Source organism: Hippoglossus hippoglossus, chromosome 5 (assembly GCF_009819705.1).
Source record: "Hippoglossus hippoglossus isolate fHipHip1 chromosome 5, fHipHip1.pri, whole genome shotgun sequence".
NCBI classification, from domain to species: Eukaryota; Metazoa; Chordata; class Actinopteri; order Pleuronectiformes; family Pleuronectidae; genus Hippoglossus; species Hippoglossus hippoglossus.
In genome coordinates, this window is record NC_047155.1 from 29,631,095 (window position 1) to 29,658,130 (window position 27,036).

General features: G+C 40.2%; 1 protein-coding gene across 8 annotated transcripts in view; it reads right to left on the bottom strand.

Annotated features, from left to right (window-relative positions):
• The window catches only part of cadpsa (Ca2+-dependent activator protein for secretion a), a 164,195-nt gene that overhangs the window by 47,453 nt on the left and 89,706 nt on the right, over window positions 1-27,036 (bottom strand). For 2 of the 8 annotated variants that reach the window (XM_034586801.1, XM_034586804.1), the window contains 8 exons: window positions 22,559-22,695; window positions 17,198-17,385; window positions 10,837-10,938; window positions 10,676-10,739; window positions 10,264-10,387; window positions 5,822-5,890; window positions 1,961-2,067; window positions 73-81 (listed from right to left, as the gene is read on the bottom strand). In XM_034586801.1, the coding sequence (XP_034442692.1) occupies window positions 73-81; window positions 1,961-2,067; window positions 5,822-5,890; window positions 10,264-10,387; window positions 10,676-10,739; window positions 10,837-10,938; window positions 17,198-17,385; window positions 22,559-22,695 (800 nt within the window). The remainder of the gene's footprint in view (window positions 1-72; window positions 82-1,960; window positions 2,068-5,821; window positions 5,891-10,263; window positions 10,388-10,675; window positions 10,740-10,836; window positions 10,939-17,197; window positions 17,386-22,558; window positions 22,696-27,036) is intronic. The other 6 variants (XM_034586808.1, XM_034586806.1, XM_034586803.1 and 3 more) reach the window with 3 other exon arrangements.

A 27,036-nucleotide genomic window follows, 5' to 3' on the forward strand; every position in this document is an offset into this window, starting at 1 on the left:
TTATAAAGTGCATGCAAAGGACTTCAGGGAAGGGTAGGAGATGGGGCACATGGCACTGAGAATTTCACATACCTCTTTTCCCTGTTCAAACATTTCCCCGCAAACCAAATAAGTCAGTGAAATAAAAAGCAGAGAGGGAGTCAATTTTGTTTTGTTTAAATAGCAAAGTGACAAAGATGTGATTTACAGTGATGTATGTACATTACACAGCATTTACAGCAAAAGCACAAAAGATCGTTAAATGCTTTCTTCATGTTTGCGGCTCATTTGATTCATCTTCTGAAACGAATCCCGAGATCCACTGTAAGTATTTTAATGATTTTAAAAACTGAACTGAGGCAATGGTAAACATATTCTATGAGAACGAATGAGGTTTCTGAAGTCAGCCAATGCCCCAAATATTAACCAAACTCTGTGACTGATGAATCTGATGTAGTGAAATTCTACCTGCTGACAGTGTACTCTTCACTAAATCTGGCATTTCTACAAAACAAAACAAAAATGTGTAGCATTAGGCTCACATTCCAGTGCAACGGTTATAGAATCATACTAGATTTAGATATGTTTTGTAATTTTAATTTGAGAAAACCATTTGCTCCCACCGAGACTTGCAATCTTCCTTCTAGCGAGGACTTCATTTGGACTTAAATGGGAGTACACTGTCAGCAGGACGACATATCTTTCAGATCATTGTAGGTGTGACTGGACAGGTTACACAGACTGTTACTAATATCACACTACACTACACTATGGACCAATGAAATGTGTCTACGAGACACTAACAGGTGCTAAACTGATAACATAATGTGGAGAAAAAAATCCACACAATATGGCACTCATTAGGGGCGACTGAGGGGGGAAGAGCTGTGTACCTCTAACCAGAAGTCGGTGGTGCAAACCCATATTCCCCCATTCTGCATTCCGAAGTGTCATTGGGCAAGATACTGAACCCCAAATTTCCCTTTCTCATAGAGAAAATGCTGCACATACAACATAGATGCACTGTATGGATGTGTGTGTGAATAGGTGAATGGCAAAAACTGTACTGTAAAGTGGTCATCAAGACTAGAAAAGCACTATATAAATACAGACCATTTACCATTTAATGCATTTTAATAAAAGTGACATTTTATGTAGTTTGAAACGTCACTGGTTGTTGTCTGTTTACAAAAAAGAGCCAATAATAGATACAAATATCGCGTGACATATATAATATATTATTTCAGAAAGTCATTGGAATATTTTACTAGAATTTTTATATCTTGTTATGAAAAAAAGTAAATCAGCTATCTAAGGTGATATAACGGAGATTGTAAGAATATTAAACATGACTTGGAATGCTTTAGTCAAAACATACATTTTTAATGACTCAGTATTTGCAGTGCATATGTTTATGCAGTCCTGTTCAGTAATCTAACACACTGACCCCCTTCTGTTTAGCTGACAGAAAACAAAAAAGAAACACTAATTTTTAATTGTATGCCTGTGGACATTACATTGCTGGAAATTTCCTAACATTGTAACTAAACTGCTCACTTGTTTAATCTCAGGCAAATGCCTTTAGTGAATGTGTTTATTGTACTTAATGTTTTTACTTATGTCTGATTTGATGCAGCAGCGCCCATAATCCAAAGCAACTTTCTCCCACGGGAGACAATAAAGGAACCTTAGCCTTAAGTCACCTGAGAAACTGAACCCTATTTGATAAGACCCTTTTCTTGATCGTACGATGATGGAATGAAGATTTTTCTCAATATGGGTATGCTCGTGTGAAAGCTGACGGATCTCACTGACATATCAATAGACGAGACAGCTTGTAGAGGGATGACCCCAGCTGCTTTCAATAGCCCCACTTTCTCTCATTACCAGCCCATACTGCCCTGAAACTGCAGGCCTGTGCGTGAGTGTGTGTGGGAGAGAAAGAGAGAGCAGATGCATACACATATGCAGACACACGTACCTCAGCGTGGTGTTCCTCATTTTGCTGAAGGACCTCAATCACCAGCTCGGCCAGGCGGATGGTGTCCTCCAGCTTTTTGGCAGGAGTGACTAAACGCCCTACATTCTCTGGAGCACAAATGTCAAAGGTTAGGGTTTGTAGCCTCCAAGTTTGATCAGTAACTCTTCTTCCTTAAACTGACACTGTATGCATGCAACCTTAAGTGTATATGAACAGACTTTTTACGATTTTTGAAAAGATAAATCTTTTGTTTTTACTGCAGTATTTGGTAGGCTACACAAGTAAACAACATGCATGCTATCCTGCTTACTCCCAAACACAGGAGCTAAAGGATTAAGTCACTCACAAATTTTGGATATAGTTGCTGCCTCAAAAGTGATCCTTAGTCCAGTTTATAGCCTGAGCCTAAATCACTGGGACAATCTCATGGTCATATTCAAATTACAAGAATGAAATATCAACTTATTATAATTAGGGCTGGGTATCAGAGATGAGTACATTTTAGTCTAATTTTTTGGGGCTTTTTTAAATCGTTTTGTTAATTGCCTGCTATTTTTTCTTGAAGCCACATCCAGCTGCTACATTTAACACATTGCTTGTTCTACCCAGCCCTAGTTATACTGTTATACCAGCTCTATTACATATTTGATGTAAACACTATTCCCATGAGTGCCAAAGTTGGGTGGCAGGAAATAGTGATCCTCTGTGGTATGTAGCAAATGAATCACGTGCCAACAGCAATGATGTCATCCAGAGAGAACGTGGCTATAATGATGAGGGATGTAAACAGCATGTACATTGAACACTCATCATGCAATGATGTGGTGGGTATGTTGTGCTGATTTCCTCAGAATCTGACCTTTAAGGTTGTGAGGCTGCATCTCATTGTGTTTGTATTATGAGGAAATGTAGAGGGCATTTCATGTAATTTTGACTTCAACACCATGCCTGTTCCAAGAGAGGACCAAAGTTATACCATGGCGAGATAGTGCACTTGACTCCGATCACTTGACAGTTGCCTGCTGGCAGTGACTAAACATGGGTACTTTTTTATTTAGCCCAGCTTTATATTTGGCCATGGTATAAGCATGATAATGCACCCCAAGGCTATCTGATATAGAAGCTAATGGATTCTGCATTAGAAATACAATGATACAAAGCAGAGTGCTTCCATTTCATCCATTGTCTTCAAGTATCAGGACACCAAATTTTGCATTATCACTTACAATAGAGCAGCAGAAAAGTTAGCAGGTAAGCCTTAAATGGTGAGGGTCTAAAGGGAAAACTCACTCAACTCAACTCACTGAGATTGGAAAGGTTGGTGTGCTTAATATTGATATCAATACTTAACATTTAGTATGACCCTCCAAGGATATGATCAAAACTGAAATGGCCCTTGATAAGAAAAAGGTTCCCAACTACTGCTTAAACTTTAGAATTCTTATTCTTGGTCCAACCTCCTCTCTGAGACATGCTGTTTTTAAGAAGATCTTAAGAGGCTTAAGAGCCTCATTTTCCAAACATCATGCTGTTTCTTTTATCTGCTTGTCTGTGTTTTGTTCTCTCTTGTCCAACAGTATAACTATTGTGTGTGTGTGTGTGTGTGTGTGTGTGTGTGTGTGTGTGTGTGTGTGTGTGTGTGGTGTGTGTGTGTGTGGTGTGTGTGTGTGTGTCATGCTCATTCTGTTGGATACGTAAGAACACATCCACTTGAATTGGCCATGTCAGTCATGACTGTGTTCAGTTCACCTACTAGCAGAGCTCTTTTGGCCCATTGAGGTCGTGGACAGCTCAGCAGGATGATGGGAGATTGTTTGGTTGAGCTTAAGTCAAGCTAGCACGGCTGAGAGCTTCTACAGAATGGAACTTTATACTGGTTCAAAGGGGGATTGTCAAGTAATATTTTGTATAAACTTTTACTTTGTATAACGGACTACAGTTTTTCAGATATAATTATATATTACATCTATGATTTTTATGACTATAAATTGATAGAGCTTCATTATTATCAAGTATTTCTCAGTGCTATACAAAGGTATCTGAACTTGCTTGAGGAAGTTGAAGACAGTATATTTTTTTCAGATAAGAAGTGAAACATATTTACCCTGTTGCCTTCATATAGCTCTTTCTTGTTTTTTACTTTAGTCTTTATACAAATATATTGTCTCGCACTATTATAATTCAAAATTCAGGTGCCCTATGTTTTAAGAGAGACTTGAAAATTGCTATTTGTAAGGGTTACAGCAAAAGCTGTGGTATTGATTGTGATGGCTAAACACTACATTAGAAAATGTGCCATTTAGTGACACAGCAATAGCATTAAATCAAAAAAATTATAATAATACTGGACCAGCCACATCAACCTGGCCATGAAGAGATAAATGGGTAAGAATTTTCACTCGGATTATTTCGATTTTTCCAAGAGCAATAATAGTTCCTAAAAATGCTCAATATAGTTTATCTAAGTTCTGTGCCCTTCTCCAAGAAAAGGCTGGGTCTTAGATTGAAATGCTTTAAATACCAGTCATGCAAACATTTTAATTCCATGCTTGCACTTTGCCTCTGTTGAGTAATTTATCTGCTGAAGTTGTTTTCACTGGTAACATCTGAAACAAATAAATTGCTGCATTTTTCAATCATCGACTCATTCCTGCACTTCTGTCAAATTTGTTCAAATATATTTTGTTCCTATTTTGCACCTACTTTATAGACTTGTTTTTATTATTATTTTTCCTATTCCTGCAAAACCTACTCAGTGTCAATAAAGGTTCCATCTCCATTGAGATTCAGAGTAATGAAAAACACCACATGGGGGAGGGGGGGCACTTATGCTGTCACAACATTCCTGACACATGTCCTGTAGAGTTTCTCTGCCTTTGCTGACCAATGCAACAGGAAGATTGTGACAGGGTTTATGGTGGTATGATATAAAGTAGACTGGATGTGTTCCGGTCAGGAACAGCAGAGGTTAGGCATACAGCACAACGTCACCTGGATCCTTCAGTTTTTTCTGAGATTTATCCACTAAGTAAGGAAGTTCAATTTAGAGAAAAACTGAATGGGTTGCAGGGATGGACAGGAGGTAAAGAGAGAGGAGAGAAAGAGTCCGGTAGAGGGTGTAAGAGAAGAGATCCTTCAGTACAAGTAGTCAAAGCAGAGGAAATAGAAAAAAGGTGTCAGAAATAAAGGTAAAAGTTAAATTGACATTTAAGTATCAATCCATTTGTCATGTAACAGCAGTCTCTAAACCAGAGGGAACTTCCTCATTTTGTTATATAGGAAGAATATGTCAGAAGAACAAACAAAAAGAAAAACACAAAGAATCTTCAATATAACTCAAATCTAATATGGGAAAAAGCATAAATATCTGTTAAAATTGTACATCAATACCAACATGAAAATGTGCTTTCATTCAAAAACAGAGGCCCGTTCACGATGGAAATGTGTAATTTACAAAGATGTTTCACTCAAACCTCAGAGAACTGACTAAAATACCCTTTAAATAAATACAGGATGTGGGTGCCCTGATTGAATGTATCATGCCCATAAACACTTCAGAGTATTTACACACAAGCAAAGTAAAAATGCATTCAAGTCACAGACAGATAAAGAACATTTTGGGCAAGACATACAACAAACTCACAGAAAGATCAGAGTATGTTGTGCTTTTGAAACATATCAAGAAACAGCTTGACTTTTAGACTTAAACAACAGGTACAAACCTACAAACACACCAATGCAAGGCAGAAATGAGAGGTTGCTTGTTGTGGTTAGATGTGCTGGTTTTAGGAGGAAAATCAAAGTGCAGAGGTGGGGGGGGGGGGGGGGGGGGTAAGGCTGGGGAATGAGGAAGGTACTCACGAATGGTTAAATCCATCACTTGAGACGCCAAGCAGAAGACAGGGTGCTCATACATCTCTCTCTTTTTCCCTATAGAGAAAGAGGGTGGATACCGAGGCATGCGAGAGGCCAGGGTCAGAGTGGATGAGCACAGAGGTCACCAGGGTTAGACTGATATGAAGTTTTCAAGGCCCATGTCTGTCATTTTTGTCTTGCTAATAAGTATATCATAATTTCATAATTGTCATTGGAACATATTGGCATATTCAATTCAAATCAAAATGAATTGTTTCAAAGGTGCAATATGTACTATTTTGAAATCAGAATGTAATATTAGCCAGTTAATCACAGTACCAGTGGTGGCTGTAGGTACTGCAGTGTGCACGACAGTTTTACGACAGGCTGCCGGAAAGGGTTTGTTGTTGTTCTGAGAGAGCTGTAGAAGTTATGTGCATCACAATAAAGTTAACTGTCTGAACTGAAGTCGTGGTCCGCGAGTCATTAGACATAACAACGCTGGCCAGCCAATACAGTGACAGTAGCTGGGCTTCACCCACAGTGATGCTATGTTAGAGGGATGGAGCATATCCTCTCTACATAGACTTCTGAAACAATGGCAACATTTAAGACACTTACCCAGTGCCACGCATCCAAAACACACTTGACACCTTCCCAATTATCCACACATTGGATCTTGCCTCTGGTTGTTGTTCAAACTGACCGCCACAGCCCATCAAGGGAAAGTCTTCTGTACCAGAAGTCAATTGTTACAATGGAAGTTCCTGCCATGTTAACTGGCAATATTCTAGCAGCTGATGGAATATGTCTTAGCTGGCATATAGTGGGAGATCAGCCTGAGCTACATGGTTGCATACTGCACATATCAGAAATGCTCTGGTAAAGTCAAGTTTTTAATAGGCTGCCCGACTGTCAACAGTTTGTCAAAGACACTGCAGTCAATCCCGTCCATGTGCTGACCAGAAAATACGGCTGTTCCTTGGACAACGGAATGCCAGGCAGCATTCAGTCTCAGTCAGCTAACCATCATACCAGTCCTGGGTCTCCCTGCTCGGTCCAATTTGATACTGAACACCAAGTAAAGGCAGCAGTGTCATAACGTCACAATAAGTTGTAAGCTGTCCAAAACCAAACAGAACTATTGCACCCACCATAGCAGTAGTCTGACAAAATGAACGAACCTGAGGCCAAGCACCTTAAGATGCTACAGTTGGGAAAAATCTGGGTTTGAATGGGACAGCTTTGTATTTTAATCAAGAGAAAATGTCCTTTCAGCTGGAAATGATCTGGTACTATGTAAAATGGCATGTAGAAAATGAAGAATATACAGTTTAAATTGATTAATGCTATGGCAAATAATTTATAAATCACAATTCTACATAAAGCACCTTTTACACCCTTACTATACTTAGTCAATCAGCATCAAATCCCTCATATATCTTTATTGGATGATGGTGACAGTCAATGTCCTTCATTTGCATTGATAGGCCAAGTCAGCCAAAACCATATCAGTCTACCCTTAGAGTACACAGTTTCCAAGCTGTTTGAGGAGTGTAGGGACAGGTAAGAGAGTTTGCAAGTCAATAGAGAGAGTAAGATGGCATCGCCCCTGTACTGTGAAAAATACATACCATAGTAAATGCAGAATGTATCCATGCATGTGTGTTTGGGGTTCAAGACCTATGGACTGATGAGTTCAAATTAACCATTTGCTCTGCCGAGCAGAAGTCAATTCTGAAATATCATATTTTTCCAATAGGTCAAGAAGCCCATCAATATGAAAGAAAGGGATTTTGGGTTTAATCAACAATCACAATTCAGATACTAAGGTTTATCCTTCTTAGTGTCTTCATGGAGGTTATAGTTTATTTACAGACATCACTGAATTGTCCATTTTAGGAAAGGTGCCTGTTTGCTGTTTGGTTCTGCTTTCGTGTATCTGAACTAGCTAGATAACCTCTCCTTGATCTGACTTAATTTATAGATCAGAAACTACGTGGCTTTTATTAACAAGTGTTAAAACAACAAGTGAAATTGAAGACAATTAAAGTAGGCCTATCCAAGGTGACAAATTGACTTTCAGGGATTAACCACAGACAGCAATCTCATATGAATGCATTAAAAATGTTTCATAGAGTGTCCCTTTTTTCATGAATGCAAGGGAACTTAGTAAATAAGGACAGAGATTGGCCCTGTATAAGTTTAGCCTAGCTTAGTAGTGGGAAAACAGTTAACCTAGCTCTGTTAGCAACATTAACATATAAGATTACATTTTTACTGTAAAAGTTTTTTTACAGTGTCCCCTAGAAATGACGTTCATACAGATATGCAACTCATTTATATAATGATTATTCTAGATAATGATTTCTAATAACATAATCATATGATGTTAATTTACATTTACATTTTTTACAGTTTACCAAAATCAACATCTTTCCCTAACCTTAAACTGACACATGGCGCTTTTGCTGTCTGGACCACATAAATATATGAGCATGGTTTCTAGGAGACGGGATTGTTTTTAGTTTTAGTGCTGGCTAGACTAAGACCTACTAACATTTAAACAAACTACAGCAACCTCAAAACATGCCAGTATAAGGCAAAACAAAACTAAATAACAAAACAATGTCCCTTCCCACGATTAGGAAGAACCATTTAAGGTTGTCTGCTTCAGCTAGACCTCCTTTTGATGGCCAGCCACACGACTCCAGCAGCAGCCCCCGGGAACATGTTTCTGAGTTTCAGTGTGTGGCTGCTGGTGCGGTCATCACATTCGGTTTGCCAGTCACAGAGAAATGTATTTGTCATTTGTGCAGGTTTATGTTATCATCCCACATTTGTAATTTGACTAAAATACTTTCATTGTCTTAATGTAGCTTTTTTTTTTTTCACCCACTAAGATACATCATACTAATTGTTAGAGTTGTGTTTATTAGGTGTAAAAGCACACAAGTAGTATCTGGTATGGGAATATAACACTTGAATCCCCTGATATTATTTGGGACATGAAAACATACACTAGTTAAACTAATAACAAATAGGTACCGTGACTATGGACAGAATGTATAAAAAGGGTTGCCAAATATGAGTTATGTTCTATGAACGAAAAACCGTTCTCTTGAATAAATTGGTGACAATAGTTTGAATTAACAAGATGCAACACGCAAGGTGTTGACTGTATATATTTTCACTTTAAGCTCAACTTTGTTCTAAGCTAGGCTATACACATCAGGACCAATCTCTGTACTGCACACACAAGGATCAACCTTTTTAACTCACTCTTTAGAATCACATTAACTGTATGTAAGCAAAAACAAATACTAATAAAAAATACTTTAATGGCAATGCTGCCCTGAAGAAGCTACCAGATAAGTGATCTGACTCTGTTTGGGATAGGATGTTTCAGATGTCTGCAAAATGTTTATGATGCCTACTAAAGAACCATGCAACAAAAAAAGAGTTGAACTGCCACAAGGAGCCGTCCCATCATGTCTTGTCTATTGGCTTTCCTGTTTTCAAATGGCAGCAAGTGAGAAGCAGCAAAAGCCAATAGACAGGAAAAAGAGAGGAGTGAGGATGGAAGTCATCAGAGAGCAAAGAAGAGAAAGGCAGACAAAATAAAAAGAAGGAGCATCACTTCAGCTACTAGGCAGACCAGAGTGGCAGACAGAGGCAGTAAAGGTCTTAGCTGAAAGGGAAGCTTAGGCATGGTGGACGAAGTCTGCATAAATATTGAGTTGAATGCATTTTTACTTACTGTACATTTTTCAAAATCAGCTGAAGATAACACATAGTACAGAAGTACATAGAATGTATCACTTCGATCAACTATCATTCAATTAAGTGCAATATAAAAGATGATAAGATCTACTCTCTGCAGCTGTGAAGGAAAAAATATTAAATATCAATATTAGAACTTTGCGGCAACTGGAAAAATGTAAGTTTGTTTGGATTTACCAAAGTCAACCCCAATATGAAATGAGAAGCTAAATGCCCCTCTTTCAACTTGATTACTTCTTCTACTTCTTCTGAAACCTCCAAAAAGTTATGTATATATACAGTACATATATATAATGTCATGTCTGTAATCATCAAAAAAGTGACTTTCTTCAATGACCAAAAAGTTACAATGTTATGTGGTAGTATATCTTGGCTAGGCCAAGTTTACCGAACATGTTTACTCCTTTTGAGTGAATGTCCCACTTGCTCTATAAGTTTTCCATTAATAGTGACATAATACAACCAAAGTGTCCCACTGAGTTCAGAAATCCTCTCAAACCTGCCTTTAGAATCTTTAACATCTGAATCATTTTTGACAGAAAACTCTCACTATAGCTCCACTTGACTCAGCAGGGTAGTGTTATCATATAAAACCATGCTGTCTAAACAGATCTGTTACTACAATTGTACAAACACGAGAACAGTGATGGTGTAGTAACCTATACCTTCCAGTTTGGCGTACTCTGAGAGGCGTTGGTAATTGACCAAGGCTGCCTGCTCCAGACACTTATGGATCACAGCTTTGACTTCTTCTTGTGTAGCTGGAGTAACAATATCTTTCATCAGAACCTAAAACACACAATTTTATTTAGTGACTTTAAAGCAAACCATATCATGATAAGACATGACGAATGATGAGAAATGTCAACATAACACTTAAGCTTAATATTGGCTGGAGATGCCAACAACTTTAATTGGCTTCACTGGTATTGATTAAGTTATTAGAGAGACAGTTAAAGACAGACGTTGACGTACTGCAAACAGAATCCATCTATTTCCTCATCAACATATACAATAATTGATAGCTTCATAAAAAAAAAAGTGGTATTCATCCATCCAGAAATAAAGATTACTTACCCGTTCAAGCAAGGACAGAGTGGCTTTCAGCGCCCCCTCTGGCCGTCCAAATGGAAAGCAGTACCTGTGGAGGCAACAGAGTGGATTTTAATTTGAACCCTAAGCAGTCTTGTTTGGTATGGTTTTGCAAATGGTTGTAATTGTACATTGATAGTTCCTACCTGAAATGTGTAATCTGGTTTTCCAGAAGCACACGTAGCCTCTCCTTGATCTCCTCAAAGCGCTCCTTCTCTTCTATGGTAACTGTGCCAATACCATCAGGCCTGAAAAACAGCAGCGTTTACAAGCAGTGGAAAGGTTAGTCATCCCTCCGTTTGTCATTGATGAGGCAGCGATTACCATCCACTGACATAACCAAGATTATGTTGAGAGTGGTGATTATTTATGGATGTCAGTGTTTCAAATTCATTTAATCACAGAAAAGGTCACAGTAACAGAGATAGGACAATGATGCAGTGTTGTAATGCCAGGTTCTGGGAAAACAACAATAACCCAATAGTGCTGATGGCTGGAACATAGTTCAGGCCCAGTACTTGACTATATCCATATAGAATGTATGAGTTCTTGGGAAGTCATACATATTAGTATTCATCTCAAGGTGTTTTCACATTGGCTGTATAGTTCAAATCTGGGTGCTGTTCACACATAAAAATTTGGTGAAAGCAATTTATATCCCGAGCTTGGGTCAAGAAATTGGGTCTGCATCCATAAGAGGGCATGTTTTTATTTCGCATGCATTCTTGAATAGCCAGCGATGAATCACTGTGGGAAAATTTAAAACAACTTGGTTGACCAAAGTACTTTACAAAGTTTAGATACAGAAGAACTGTGTGCACTTAAAGAGATAGTTCACCAAAAAATACAAAATTCACTTATAATCTCCGAGCCAATAAGCTGATGGACGGGTGGGTGTTTGAATCCAAAAAACACTTAGGAGGAGTTTCAGGGGTAAACAGCGTAGCAGCCAAATCCAATAAAATTTAAGTAACTGCTGATCACTTCATCAAACGTAAAAAAAAAAAAAAATTATAAAATAAAAAAAACATAACATGCCTCCATTCTGCTCCTGTGGTGTTATCCAAGTGTCTGTAAGCCCCGACATTGAAATTCGACTCGAAACAGCGTCATTTACACCATGTTTTTAACCTTAATTGTATTGGATTTGGCTTCAACGCTCTTTACCCCTGAAACCCCTGAAGTGTTTTGTGGACTCAAACACTTCACCTTCCATCGGCATTGTGGTGAGTCGATAATGAGTGAAATTTCATTTTTCATTCAGAAAAGATGATGGGTTTGCTCTGTAGTACATAGATACTACAAACACGCTTCATTCTCTTTCAGAGATACTGTCAGTAAATCAAAACTAATTAGCCACACTCTTTTATTATTGGACAGTGAAAACAGCAAATCACAGCGTTCACAACATTACAGCATCATATTCTCCTCAATTTCAATAAAGAGACAGCAATTACAGCTTTATAAGCAGGTGTGTTAATATGTGTATCATAAGTCTTTTTATCGTTGTTGACATGGTTGGGTCACGGTGGAGTGTGAGCAGAGTGCATGTGACAGAAGAGGAGCTGGAGTGGTCACCATGACAGCATGATGAGAAGCAGAAGACACGACACTCTCCCACTGTCTCTCAATCCCCATACCCCCCCACCACCACCCTCAAAGCCCCTCCCTTTAATATGTCATTTCAGCAGACAGTGAGATATTGCGCGTGAGTGTGTGTGTTTGCTGGTATCCTTGCTGCACTCCATGAGTGCATGAGTGCTGTGTTTGATTTCAAAGGGTACAAGTTTGCTCAACATCAGCAATGATCTCATCCAGACTCCTGTCACTTTCCATGGACCTCTGAACAGACACTGTCAGTGTGTCACTGCCACCTGTAGGTCTCTGCTGCTGAAAACCATCACGCTGAGGAAGAAATGTCACATTCAACTTCAGTGTAGACCCAGTTCTAACAGGAGCATGAAAATGGTAATAAGAGGTCAATCTTTTATGTTTTGAAAATGACTGTGGGCTGTTCTTTGTGTTATGGATTAGGGTTAGTCTATCCCTATGATTCTTCCTCAGTGTTTGGCTCCAGTGGTGACTATTTCTTGCACGATAATCAATGGCTTCAGCTCATAAGTTGTAACTCATTTCTGCTGTCTTTGGTAACCTCTTGTTTTGTGGCTGATCACTGGATGTATTAGAAAGACATTCTAGTACATCCCACATAAAGATTGGAGTAGCTGTGATTACAAAAAATGAGAATAAAAAGCCATCTCACCTTTCACATTCTGGCAGAAAATTAAACAAGAAAATGTCAAACTAATTAAGTCCTGCGGGGCTCTGTCTGTTCTTTTTCTTTCAGACACGTGTTGTTCCTTGGCAGCTTCCTCATGTTTGCTTGACCAGATGACCTCACAGCTCCAATGACTAAAACTAACAAATGAGCCATCAGTGACAGACAGATGGTGAGCCTGCAACGCTTTCACATCTCCCTTCCACGCAGCAGACATCTGTATCAAGGCCTTAAGGTAGGTTACCATGCAACAGGAAATCTCCAACCAAATATCTCAAAACTCACCTTTCCCCTCAGTCAGAGAGTAGCATACTGTTACTCTTACTTTGTTAATTTCAGAACCATTCTTTCTTTGATCACTTTCATTTCAGAAACTAAATGTTCTAGAGTTGAATTAGTCAATTGATAATTTGCTTGATTGATAGAAAATGATTCAAAAATTGTATTAACTATTTATAATGTCCATTTCTATTTTATTATTGAATATTATCTGGTTTCAGAAGTGAATATTTAACTCGACAAAACAAGACATTTGAAATGTCAACGTTGACTTACTGGCTGATGACCTTTTTAACATGAAGGTCAAGAACCAAGAACTTAAAATATTTTTTGAAAGACAAATATAATATAGATGTAGAGATTAATAAAAAGTTATCAACATTAGTGAGCTGAAAAAATATGTATCAGCAATACAGCATTTAAAATTTGATTTGAATTTATGATTAGTGTTTAGATATGGAGTCATTTCTTTATCTCTCCAAACCACATTTCATATCGGAAATCAAACATATTTTGTCTGCACCTCATTTTTTTCATGTTTCTTCTATTGCTTCTTGTATGGTGTACTCTACTATATATCTATCAGAGAAAAATGTACATTGTGAATCTAATATAACCACTTTGTACATTATCATTTTATCACTGATGATTACCATCAGTATGTATTTGTATAATATGTAACTTTCTTCTAGCTGTTGTAGGTCGCCACAGCAGATCTACACATTTGCTTTTGCAGATGTTTTTAGGCTCCATCCTGACAAACTGGGTTAAAGGAAGCCAGAGATCAAACCAATATTGCAGGGAAATTTGATTTCATTAAGAAACAGCAACATTTGTATCTGTATTTCATCTATTAAAGTGCACTGTGAAAAATAACTGAGGGAACGTTAACAAATGAACATTGGCAGTGGAATGAAAACATCAAATCCAGCATGGACCTGTATCAATGTTCAGATGGACACCTTTAGCAAGCGACTGGGCAACAGTCCAGTCCAGCTTGATGCACCAACACCTCCAGGCCAGCAGGCTATTGGGGGGGGGGTTGAGGTGTGTACACAGGGCCAAACGCACCAGTGTCGGCAGTGGAGACATCCGGCCCATCACACATGACAACCTGTCAACCTGTCAAGCCACAACCTCCAGGCACAGTGGCTGGGCTGACAGAGCAGGTCTCTGTTTGATGTGTGTGGACGTGGATGTGTAAATGTGTAGCGCTCATTATTTTGGGATTTATGACATAAGAAAAACTACATTTAGATGTGAATTTAAAGTAGGATTTTTTCATTTTAAATATTAATAATAAGCTTTGCTCAACACTGTCCTGTGGCAGCAAGAAAACAACTTTTGGATACCAGCGTGTACACTACTCTATGCATCAGTCCCTTAGCCTCCATAGTTATCAATTACATGTAATTTTTTGTCTTTAATATGTTCGCTTCTGTTTCTCTTTCTGTGGAGGGTCTGTCCATCTGTCCATACTCATCAGAAAAGGCCTGGATGAATGTAAATGGTAAACAGTCTGTATTTATAAAGCACTTTTCTAGTCTTGATGACCACTCAAAATGCTTTACTGTACATTTTATTTGCCATTCACACATACACACACACACACACATCCATAAAAGTGCAGCTATGGGCAGTGCTTTTTTATCGACGAGAGGCAATTTAGGGGCAGTTTCAGTATCTTGCCCAAGGACACTTCGGCATAGATGCAGACTGGGAGCGAACCACCAACCTTCTAGAGGATGACCGCTCTACCAAGTGGAGGGGGGCACTTATGAACACTCCCCCTGACCCTTGCTCTCAGTGCTGCAGTGGCCCTCATCTGTCTTTGTTATGCTTCATGTGCAGACGACAGACTGTTATTCTGACAGATTTGATGTCTGAGCACATCACAGCCGATTAGAGCAAAGGTAAATCTTGCAGCATAGATAACATGGCACACACTGGAATACAGGACAGATGACTCCTGTGTCCCCACCAACCTTCAGGAAAACACCATTTGATCTCAGACTGAAAACTGCTTCCCCTAAAACAAACTTTAAGAATATGCCTCTGTGTCTAATGTCTCTGTTTAGATGTAGTCTTCACATCAAAGGTGTGTCAATTTTTGTAATATGTGGCCAACCACATCCTTTTTAATTGTAGTAAAGCCTCATTTTAGTCACTAGAAGACTAGTTAGTAAAAACATAGTGACCCTGTACATTCAACTTCAGCAAACTGCTTTCAAATAGGAGTTTATTATAATGATTTTAGGGTAAGAGAACATTTAAATGAAAATAAGCCACAAAGTGGTCGCTGGTATGATTAATGATGCTGCTTTGTGGAATTTTTTTCATTAAGCTATATATCAAGAAAGAAAAGCTCTGATGGACCTGAACCCTGTACAATAGCCCTGCAATAAATCTTCCTCTTTTAATGTTCGGTTTTGTCAGGACTGTGGCAGAAAGGTGTTACATTTTCTCCATTTGTTGACCTCAGTAGTTGTTTTGTACTAGTCTATGTTGTGTAGTAAGTGTTTATTATTATAGGCTGTAGAAGACCATTTAAATATTTTCAACAGTAAATATTTGGAACATCTTTTCAAACTAGGTAGACACAGTACTGCTCAACAGACTTGATTCAACCCCAAACACACTAATCTGCATTATTTTGCATTTAAACAGCACATTAGATTCCACTGAGCTGACGTGGACCTATTCAAACTCAAGACCTGATTATCAAACGTAAATGGCAGTTAAACTGTGTGTGCTTTAGGCACTTCACTAAGGAACAGATTCACTGGCTGGGTTACTGACTTTTCAGTTAGATCCACCCACAGGCAATGTCCTGTTGTGAAATGCTAATCAATAATGTAACATAACTGCCTATTTGTTTTTCTATGGCCTTAACATCTCAACATTACCTCAGTTTCTGTGTTGGGTGCTTTGAGGTGACAGGTCCGTGGTATTCTTCCTAGTGATTTTGTAGTTGCATATCCATTCATTCCACAATACTTTATCTCTACAGAATTATATTTGAAATGGGAGCAAATGTCAAACCTATATTTTCTCACCAAACCAAGGAGCATATTTGGTCTGTGCACTAGAAGAAATGATGTCAAAGTGCATAAGACAGTCAAAGGAGGCAATTAACAGTTAATTCAGGTGCTTTCACTTTGGGTTAATATTCATAACTGTTTCTGCCGACAAGGTTTAACCTGATTTGTTTTAAAACCCATCTGAGTGTCTGATCACTTGTGTTGGTAAAAGAGAGAAAGAAAAACAGAAAATGTGAAAGGCAATTATCAGCATTTCCAGTTGGCAGCAGTTATTTTGGCAAGTTAATAACAGGGATAATGGCTAATACCTTTTAGAGAAGATGTTCATATTTTCTACCCTTGTTAGACTGTAATTCAAATTCTATGAGATAACTTACCTTCTAGTTCCTGAGAAAGGGGGGGACCTTAAATCCTTTTTCTTCATGAACTCAATGATTTTGAGTTCTCTCTTAGCAGGAAGCTCAGGGACAGATGGGAAAAGGGCCTTATTGAGTTCGGCCTGAGATACTGGCCAGTTTAACAACTCACACACACGCTGACTAGATGCAGTTTTGTGGAGGTGCAGGGTTTTGGGCAGAGTGGAAGGAAGGGCATGATGTGAAAATGATAAAAAGTTAAAGGAAAACAAGGAAAAAAGACAAAAGAAAGAGGAAAAGTGAGTGTGCAACATGCATAGTGAAAGCCAATTGACATGCAAAAAGAAACAACTTAAATCTGAATGAGGTGGGGTTGGAGGGTCACATATTTCACCATATATGTTCCCATATATGATGACTGACCTGTCATCACTCTGTGATGATCTTCATGCTCAGAGTCTTTCCGAACAAGAATATATTTTTACAATTGTAGCACCCACAGACAGGGTGTAACTGTGGGGGAAGCAAAAGAGCCAAGACAAGGCAGTTGTACCTGTTTCCATGCACGTGGGAGGCGCAGAAGGCAAAGCTGTAGTGCAGTAGGGTGGGGTCAATCATGGCTCCATTCTCCGCCCTCTCCAGTAGATCGCTTAGGTAACATAAATGCCGATGGCAGCCTCGAACACCGTAACGGGCGCAGTACTCGTCCAAGACAAACACCTGACCAGGACTGAACCAGCCCTGTGGGCAACACACATGAGCACTGCTGAGTGAAACATCTGATGAGGTAAAAGCTTCATAATAAGTCATTTTGCCAAGTGCAAAAGTTTAGGCAGCCCTCTACTTGTAAAACACTCACAACTTAGTTATCTCATTAGGCCTTAACTGACTTTCAGTCAGGAACACTTTATTGCACAGTGGGAATACAGTTATGCTTTGTACAATGACTCCATTCTTTGGATGTTCCCTGGATCAGCCAAGCAGCATGCTAAGATAAAACAGGGAACACGTGAAAAAAAAAAGCATGTGTAGCAGGCAAGATACATTTGTTTAAGATGAATACCATTTACCACAACCATGTTTGGACTCAGTGCTAAAAGATGGAGGCTGGGGTGGTGGTGGCAAGTTTCCGGCAGCAGGGCTTGGCAGTGTTGCTGAGCAGGGATCAGTGAGGAGGAGGTCGTATTTAGCATAAAGTGTGTCTTCAATGTGCATGTGTACATCAATTTATTGAAGTGCAGCATTTTGATTTAGTCAAGTTGTTTTATTGTAGTATGAAAGAGATAGTCCGAGGGCCAAATACATCAATGACTACGTTGGTGAATGGAGGCTCCGTACTTATCCAATCTGAAGGGAGGTCACACACTTGTGTAAATGTATCCTGATGCATTACTTGGTTTGTTTGTTTTGTAGGTTCCAGCAGGAATTCGGGCCCGGTGAGCCAGCTGGTGCTTGAGAGCAGCACCACAGGGGCTAATCTGGTTGCTACATCTGCTGGATTCTGGCTGGTGGACACGTACACACACCTGTTCAGGGCTCAAAGACTTTCTGATGCATTCTACTCTGCTACTGACCTATACATAGAACCTGCGAGTGACATTGTGAATATAACCCAACACGACCTTGCTGTTGGTGTAAAAACTTGTGTCATCAAACTGGACACCAGTTCTGTGATTTCGACTGGTAGGGCTGCTGCTTCTAGCTCAAGACGTGTCGCTGTATGGACTGACATATGAGCTTGGCCACGTCCTTGGGGCGGCTGTGGCTGAGGGGTAGAGCGGTGGTCCTCTAACCAGAAAGTCGGCAGTTCTATCCCAGTCTTCCCCATCTGCATGCCGAAGTGTCCTTGGGCAAGAGTCTCATGGTGTTCAAGAGTTTGTAGTGAATCTCTCCAAGTGATCCACTCCACTTACTTTTGAGCTAGGAGGGGCTCATCCCAGTCAATGCTATCAAAGGCAAGTTTTGCTAGCAGAAACATTTCTTGTATGGAGATTAGTGCCACTACACAGAGTGGATAAGACAAACTGTTCACTGTTCAGTAGCAAGCACACCTGCGGGGGAAGGGCTCTTTGGTGGTGGCGACCTGACAGGTGAATGTGTCGTTGCTCAGGTCCCAGCTCAACCCTAGACTGCACTGCACTGGAAGAGAGTCTAGTTCAAGGTCCTTCAAGTCCTTAGCATACTCAGAGGATGGAAATGCCCGTAAAACTGCTGGACAGTTCGATGTAATCTTGTGGAGGTGTATGTTGGACATACCTTGTGCTGCTTTGAGTAAGCTGACAGCTTCAATTATGGAAGACATAATGAGGCCGTCATCCACATTGAACTCTCTATGTATGAACACTTTTGCTGCATGTGCGAACTCATCCTCTCCATGTAGAGCAGCTCACCTGAGGCCGCAGGTAGTGACCGCTGGGGAGGGGCTGTTGCCAAATACATGCAATCACATCCTTTTTTGGACAAATTCATTCATTCGGTCATTGTTCTTAAATCTCAATAATCGGAGGGAGTTCCCCTGATCTTCCCTCACAATGAAACTATGAAACATCTGTTCGATGTCTGCAGTAACAGCAATCTGTTCACGTCAAAAATGCATCAGAACTCCCAGCAAACTGTTGGCCAGGTATGGTCTGGTCAGCAACACATTGTTAAGACACACTCCAAGATGCTTGGCGCTGGAGTCAAACACAACTCGAATTTGACCTGGTTTGCAAGGGTGATACACTCCGAATGTGAATATCCCTAAAATGAAGACAAAAAAGCGTTCTTCTCAGCCTTTCTTAAGTTAAAGCGACTCAGAGCATGCTCCCTGTTGTTCAACAGAAATGGCCTTAGCATACAGAAGGGGAGTGGGGCTTGAGATTAGTGTGATCATTTGCCACTTCTGGAGTAGGTGATTCAGACCAGTCTTCAGGGATATAGTTGCACTCCATAAGAATCTGGAGAGTTATGCTAAGACTTTCAAAGGTTGTGAAATGAAGCCTGTGGCTCTCCTGCCAGACATTTCAGTGAGACTTGTATATTTTCTGGAGCAGAGTCTCTAGGCCTTCAATGCCAAAGAGGTGAAAGAACTCCAATCTGGACAGCGATCGGTTGCTTTGGTCATCAAGAATAGCGTAGAGTCTCATTGACCTGTCTGGTTCTCCCTCAGGAATCAACATGATGAGGCAGAATTTAGAGCAGGAGCGTGGGCCGTTATTTCCTCCACAGACCTCTGTACACTTGGAGTTCATGGTAGGAGATGGCTCGCACTCCTCCTTCCCACCATTCTCTGACTAAGGGCTCTGACTATCCCATGTAGCTGGTCCAGGGTGAAGTGCGGCTATGTGTTTATCACTGCTGCACCCTTTACACTGAAGTGCTATTTTACAATCTTTGGTGAGATTTTGGCTTGAAGAACAACAGCTTATGCCAGCTTCTTTGAGAAACGCCTTGCCTTCTTCGATGGTTTTGGTTCCCAAGCCTCTACAATGTATAAGGTGGTGAGGTCTTTTGTGGAGTGTTGGAGTCAGATATGGAGGAGACCTCTGTCCTGTTTGAGGAGATGAAGTTTCTGGAGCTACTCATCTTCTTTATTGTATTGTCCAGTTTTGTTGTTGCAGCAGCTGAAGGGGACCGAGAGAAACCGCGGTCGTTGCGTATGTAGGTTTCTCTGCAGATGAAGTCAGCAAAGTAGGTAAAAGGTGGGAAATGCACATTGTTCTGTGGTTGGTAATTACTACCAAGAGAGATCCATTTTTCTTGTAGAATGGCAACTTCTCCACTATTGGGTTCAGGCCTCTTTCCGTATCTGGGCAAGTCAGTCCAAGTAATTTGCCCTCACGCTGTGCTGATACTAACATCCTGTAGCAAGTCACCAAGCCCTATCATCTCTGGTGACCTGTAACACTCCTGAAGACGAGACCATGCCATTTCCAGGCCTTGTTTGTTGACATGGACAGCTCGATCCTCTTGATGTGTGTTGAAGACTGTGGGACTAAACACTTGGTTAGCAGATCGAGCTCTTCTCTGCAGGTACGTTCTGTTCCTTCAATGGAGTTCAGGAAGCTTGACCTCCATGCCCAGAAGCTTTCAGGTTGATCTTTAAATTTGGTGAGGCTGGAGGTCAGCAGTTCCCGATGAGCAAGGACTCTAGAGATGTCACCGAACTCTGTTCTGTTAGGGGCAGAGAGAGTACAAGGAGCTTCTTTTTGGAGACTGGACAATACTGGTTGATGTAACCTCATAGGGTGGGAGCTGTGAGGGGTAGCATCAGGATCTGGCTTCACTAGCTTGGTGGTCAGAATGTGTGGTCTAGTCCCATGAAGACCACTATTGGAGAGATCTGGAACAGCACTGTCGAGGGCTGCAGGATTGCTTTGCTGAGGCTGACTATGTGCCTGGTCAGTGAGAGTAGGCTCTGAAGCTACTTTGGAGTAACCCAACCATTCACTGGTTCTTTGTCGTGGTGACTGAGGTGGAAGAGATGCAATGCTGAAATCTCTGGAGCCTCTCTCCATTTCTACTGCTGTAGACTTGAAAACTTCAGCCTCTGCTTCTGCTGCTTGCAATCTCTTGGTTTAGCTTTAGTGTAGCGAGAGCAACATCAATTTAAGCTTTTTCATTCATAAGATTTCATTCTCTTTCTGTACGAAAGCTTAGCTCATGATTTAGCAGCAGCTAAGCAAGCAGAAGACCTGTTCCAGCTTGAACTGGAGCCGCCAGCTTCAGACCTAACTACAAAGCTCTCATCTGCTAATGGAGATACCTCACTATTCTGGCCCCTGAGTGCATAGCAAGGCACACATCACCAGATAGCTCAACAATGTGCACATTGACAACACACTTTATGCTCCTTTGCCATTGAAGCTAAAAAGTGCAGCTTTAGTCAAATTAGTGTGTGCCTTGCTACACACTCAGATGCCTACAGCATGAAGCAGTGCATCTTCTGCTCCTCGCGATAAAAAACATTTAAAAATAAGATGAATGGATGCAGTCAACAGAAATGCTGGAGTGCTTTTATTTTAAAATGGGTAGGCTACAGGAAGTGTTGCAAATATTTATGTTAGCGACATATTCGAAAGATAAGCATTAAAACTGTGCTGAAAGATAATTTTGTCTGTCTACACTGCTGTGAACCACGTGTAGAAAAAAACATTGAGACCTCAAATCTTTAGAAGAGCAGCTTGACTTCCACAGCAGAACAGCAGCTGAACTGGTGAGGCAGCTCTTATCTGTTAACATGTGCGCGGAAATGAAAAGCACGCCATACCGCAGCCATTTTGCGACGCAACAGCAGCCAGTGTGGCACGGGTGTCAGGTTTAGTTGAAGCAGGAATGGTGGTGCACCATTTTACTAGGCACCAACAGGTCCAAATGGAAAAGTCATCAGAGGGAAAACTTAAATGTGACTTCAAAACTAATATTTTAACATCTGAATAAGTCAGAGACATTTTGGAAAGTGCTGTGGACAAGCAACTTCAAACAATGTTGATGAACAAGGACAGAGAAAGAGTGGATTCCACAAAATATCAGAAGATTCTGGATGTAAATGTCCTGCAGTCATTCAAGAAAATTACAATCACAATACTGTGTAGTCGGAACACAAACTGAATCTGTGTTATGCTGTGTTGACCCAATTTTCATCACTGGATAATTTTTGTCAATCATAATGGTACATAATACATAAACAGCAAATACATTATATAGACAATAGCTGAGTTATAAATGGATGTTGAAGAGTACCAGTGCCACTGAGTAACAGCTCAGACTCAACTCAACAACTTTCTCTCAGTGAATTTCCTGCAGCTTTTTCTGTGCATTATACGTTAGAAATATAAATCCTTTGGACATGTGCAATCTAGCAATGCTTTTTTCATTCTTCCATTACTTCTGTGTGCACTAATGAGTTCATGAGTACAAAACTTTTCCTTACCAAGCAGGAGTAGGAGTCGTTGAGCCTGTGGTCCAGAGTTAGGCGCTGCACCAGTTCAAAGAGCGAGGCATGGTCGAAGTTACAGGGGTTGGCTGAAATAAACTCATCCATACCATGCTTCTGGGCTCGATCAGCATCTATACACACCGATTTACCCATCCAGTGAGGACAGAGATAGAGACAGAGACAAATGCAGATGTCAAATGTTAGAGCCTGGTTGAAAGTTGATAATAAAGGTCACCTTATGAAAATAAATTAACACACATATATGTGTGTGTGTGTGTGTGTGTGTGTGTGTGTGTGTGTGTGTGTGTGTGTGTGTGTGTGTGTGTGTGTGTGTGTGTGTTCTACGATTCAATACAATTTATCTGAAATAATGGACTAAAATGTAAAATATATCAGATACTAATCCCACTGAAATTCTTATTTTAATGTTCTATCAAAAGCAGTCTTACAATGAGAGATACTATGATCACATAGAAAAAATGTGGTCCTGTGTGTAGCAAATGATTCCATTATGGGCCCATCATGCAGGTTGCCAGAAAAGGTGAATTTACAGACATCTTTTAGGAGTTGAGGGGGATCTAGAGGTTGAAGGTTAGTTCTAAGGTCTCGGGGTATTGTGTCCATGCATATTCATGCATTCATCTCCATACACTTCAGTTTTATTCTACACAGCTCTGGGTTTTTAAAGTCAATTTTTCTCTGACTTGACAAGTGACTAGACTGGTTTTGCACTTGGCTGTGAGCACTGCCAAAACTCTTGTAATTCATATAGCAGTGCACATCCTTTTTTTTCTTTTTTCATCTATTAAGTGTTAGAAGCGTCAACAACCCCCTATTTTCTTGGCTGCCAGTTCATTAATGTTTGGGGTTAAGCTCTGTGCTGTGGAAACCCTCAAGATGGAGTGAAGGTGTGCATCAGTGAGAAGACTCCTGTGTGGGTTTTTGTTCATCTTCATCACAGAGAAAAGATGCTCACACAGGTACTGTATTCAGTGTTATGCCAGTTCACACTTAAAATTAACTAGTTCACGTTCATAGTTAATTTTGTACAATTTTGAACTAAGTTCATAGTTCCAAAATTGAACTAGTTCACGTTCATTTGTTCCATTTTTTATTGGGATGATTTAGGTGACAAACTTACGATCACGTGTTTAGTTATGAATCGATGGTGTCGGATCATGACTTGCGTGTCGCTCCGCTCATTTTAACACTGAGTCCTGACTGTGAGCGTCACGTCTCATGTTGTACTGAGCACAAAATGTTGACGAGTCGTTTTTCATGACGTTTAAATGCAGTCTGCAGAAACTCCAGGCTCTCACTTGGACATTAGCGTTCAGACATACACCTCCTCCAGAGAAACTGCGGAGGATCTCCAGAGCCAGTGCATGTCTGAAAGCAGCTCAAGTATCCAGATGATTCACGCAAAATTGTTAAAAATTTAAATGTGATGGGCACTTCTCACTCTCAACAGTTGCCATCTTGCCAATGTAGTGAAAGGTGAAGGGCCTCCAGCATATTGGCAAGCACATGAAAATGGCAGCAGAGAAAGGATATTTTGGCGGATGACAACCACAGTCACAAGCTGTGATTGTCATTTCCAGTAATTATTGATATGATACTACAATACCTTGCACAACATCACTTGCACTACATGTGAGTAAGTATCTGATTTGTGACACAAGAAACTGCATTCCCTTGTGTCCTATGCAGTATACAGTTGACACAACAACTTTTTGGTATGACTTCCACAGTTGGCAAATCCTTCAACACTGATTGGTTACTGTCGTGACAACCTTTAAAAAAGGAGACAAACAGAAGTTTTTAGTAAGTTATTTTCCCACTGGCCTTATTAAAATGCAGTGGTAAAACTAAATACACTCTAGATGGCCCCAATTGGAATGGGCAAAGGACATAGCATCCTGACATTCAACCATTCTTCGTTATCTGTGACCTAAAATGTGATGGCAGATTTCCCCTTGTGTTCTTGTTCGTGTGTTATGTTTACATCAGGGTTGTGAGAGAATCATCTTCTTTGATCATTTTGCTGATTGCCACATCAATAAGGAGGAGGAGTGATGTAGCTCTATTTCTATTTTCTTGGATTTGTCCTTTTTAGATTTTTTTGTATGTGGAATTTATATCTTGCAACTCATCAGCTTCACACTAAACACCACCCAGTTGGTCAAGAAAGCAGCGGCTGTACTTCAGGAGGAGGCTTAGGAAATGCAGCATGTCACCAAAGAGCCTCAGCAACTTCTACAGCTGCATCACTGTGTGCTATGGGAGCACCACTGCAGAAGGTACAGAAGTGTGAAATGCAGGACGTCCAGACTGAGGAACAGCTTCTATCCAACATCCATCAGACTATTAAATACTCACTAGCCCTGACACCACCCTGGACTACTTCAACACACAGATCCTCCACTCTGCATCCAATGGCCCCAAAACATTCAGTATGGAGTGACATGGCATGGGAGCCATGTGAAGTACATCATAAAGACAGCATGTTGCAACTGTGAAATAGACTAACCAACATGCTTGATAAAAGACTTACCAAACAATTTTTATGCAAAATTATCAAATAACTATTCTTGGGCAAGGGAGCTTACAAAATATGTAGGAAAGCATGTCTCCATATATACAAACAAATGATCATGTAGTTCTGATGAAATTAAAACAATATTATTTGAACACTATAGAGAAAAATGGTCAGAAGATGTTCTCTTAAAACCAAAATTCAGAACGAACAGTTTGATAAAGTGTATTTACCATGAGAACCATGTCACCCTTAACCTGAGCTCAGAGGTCTGTTTGTGCTCACTTGAGATGTGGTATCCTGCCTCTGGCGAATGAAACCAGACACTTCCACTCATATCCAGAGGAAAAATAGAAAGTGTCAACTGTGTGATCTTGAAGAGGTTGAAAAATTGAATGCGCATTTTAAAGTCCATTATATCATAACCTTAGATTCAGGCTTTTCTTTAAAATGTCGGCAAAAATGCATGTCAAATGAATGTAGACTTTAGTTCCTGTTTATACAGTGTTAACTGCCTGCATCACATTCGATGTGTATGGGGAACAGTCAATGCCAAAGTTGTGTTTCATAAATATAAATACAGATTTTTTTTTGGGGGGGGGGGGGCGCTGTGGAAAGGGATTGTGGTTTGGTTGTGTGGTTTTAACAATCTGGCATTTATGGAGGTGTAGGCTATATGTTCTTTTGCTGTGATTTTGCTATTTCACTTCAAAAATAACACACAGCATAAGGTTTAATTTTGCAATAACTGCATGGCTCATATTAGATTGTATTTAACTTAGAACTGCTCTAGAATAGACGGTGTGGACTGTGTTGTCTGTCCCGTCACTAAGAACAAACTTGGGACACATGTGAGTGAAGGTTATACCGAGCCATACAACAGTCAAGAGATTTGTCAGCCAACGTCCTCTTCACTGCCCAGTAAAGGCACCCCAGCTGTCAATCAACAAACAAAACAAAGAACGGGATGCTGGGAGCTGATTGTGTCCCCTCAACAAGTTCCACCCTCCCCCCAAAAATCTAAAAAGGTGACATTGTGGTGCCCCTTTGGTCTGTAGCTGGTGGCTTGTCAGGTCTGTTTGATGTGAGTGAGCGGGAGAAGAGGCGGGAGGGCTGGACAGTAACATGCAGTGACATTAGTCACCCCGTCCGTCTGGGCAGGGGAAGGACTGCCCTGACAGTGATTGATGGCTGCTATTCATTTATAGATCCAGAGGAGAGGAACCGGGAGGCAGTGGACACAATGCTGGTCTTGGGTTTGATGGTCAAAAGCATTTGGGGCTATTGAGAACATGGCCTGCATTAACTGTGGACTGACCAGGAAACACATTCAAACACAATGAGATATATCATAGATTCCCTGATATGTAACCTCTCTCTAGCCCAAAACCACTTCATTAAGAAGATACAAATTCAATTTTTTTGATTTTCAACAGTATTGAGTTTAAAACATCAGAGGTCTCACCTCTTATAGGGAAATAGGCCTACTTGTGTGATATACACATGTTCTCCTGCCTCAGCTCTGATAATGGCTCCAACAAGATTAACCGCAGCTGTAAGTTCTTCGTGTTACTTAATCTTTCAGTTTTGCTGTCTGGACATTTGATTTTTCCTGCCAGTCTACAGTCAATAATTCAAAATCATTACAAAGTGAAAACATGTGATCAGAAATGTTTGCAAATGTATTAAAAAATCCGAAACTGAAAACTCTTATTTTATTTTATTGAAACTAGTTCAGATAGTTCAGGACTTTGAAAAAGCTATAGGTTTTCATGGGTTTAGACAATGAACTGTGAACCGACCCGGGACCTCTCCGATCCAGGTTTTTTAGAGCCCGTTGGATGTGGGTTGTTTCCCATTTCGTTTAAGCGGGTGCTGCCTCTGCTCAACATTATGGGCTCGGGTTCAGAATTTCTTGGTTCTGCATTCTGGGTCC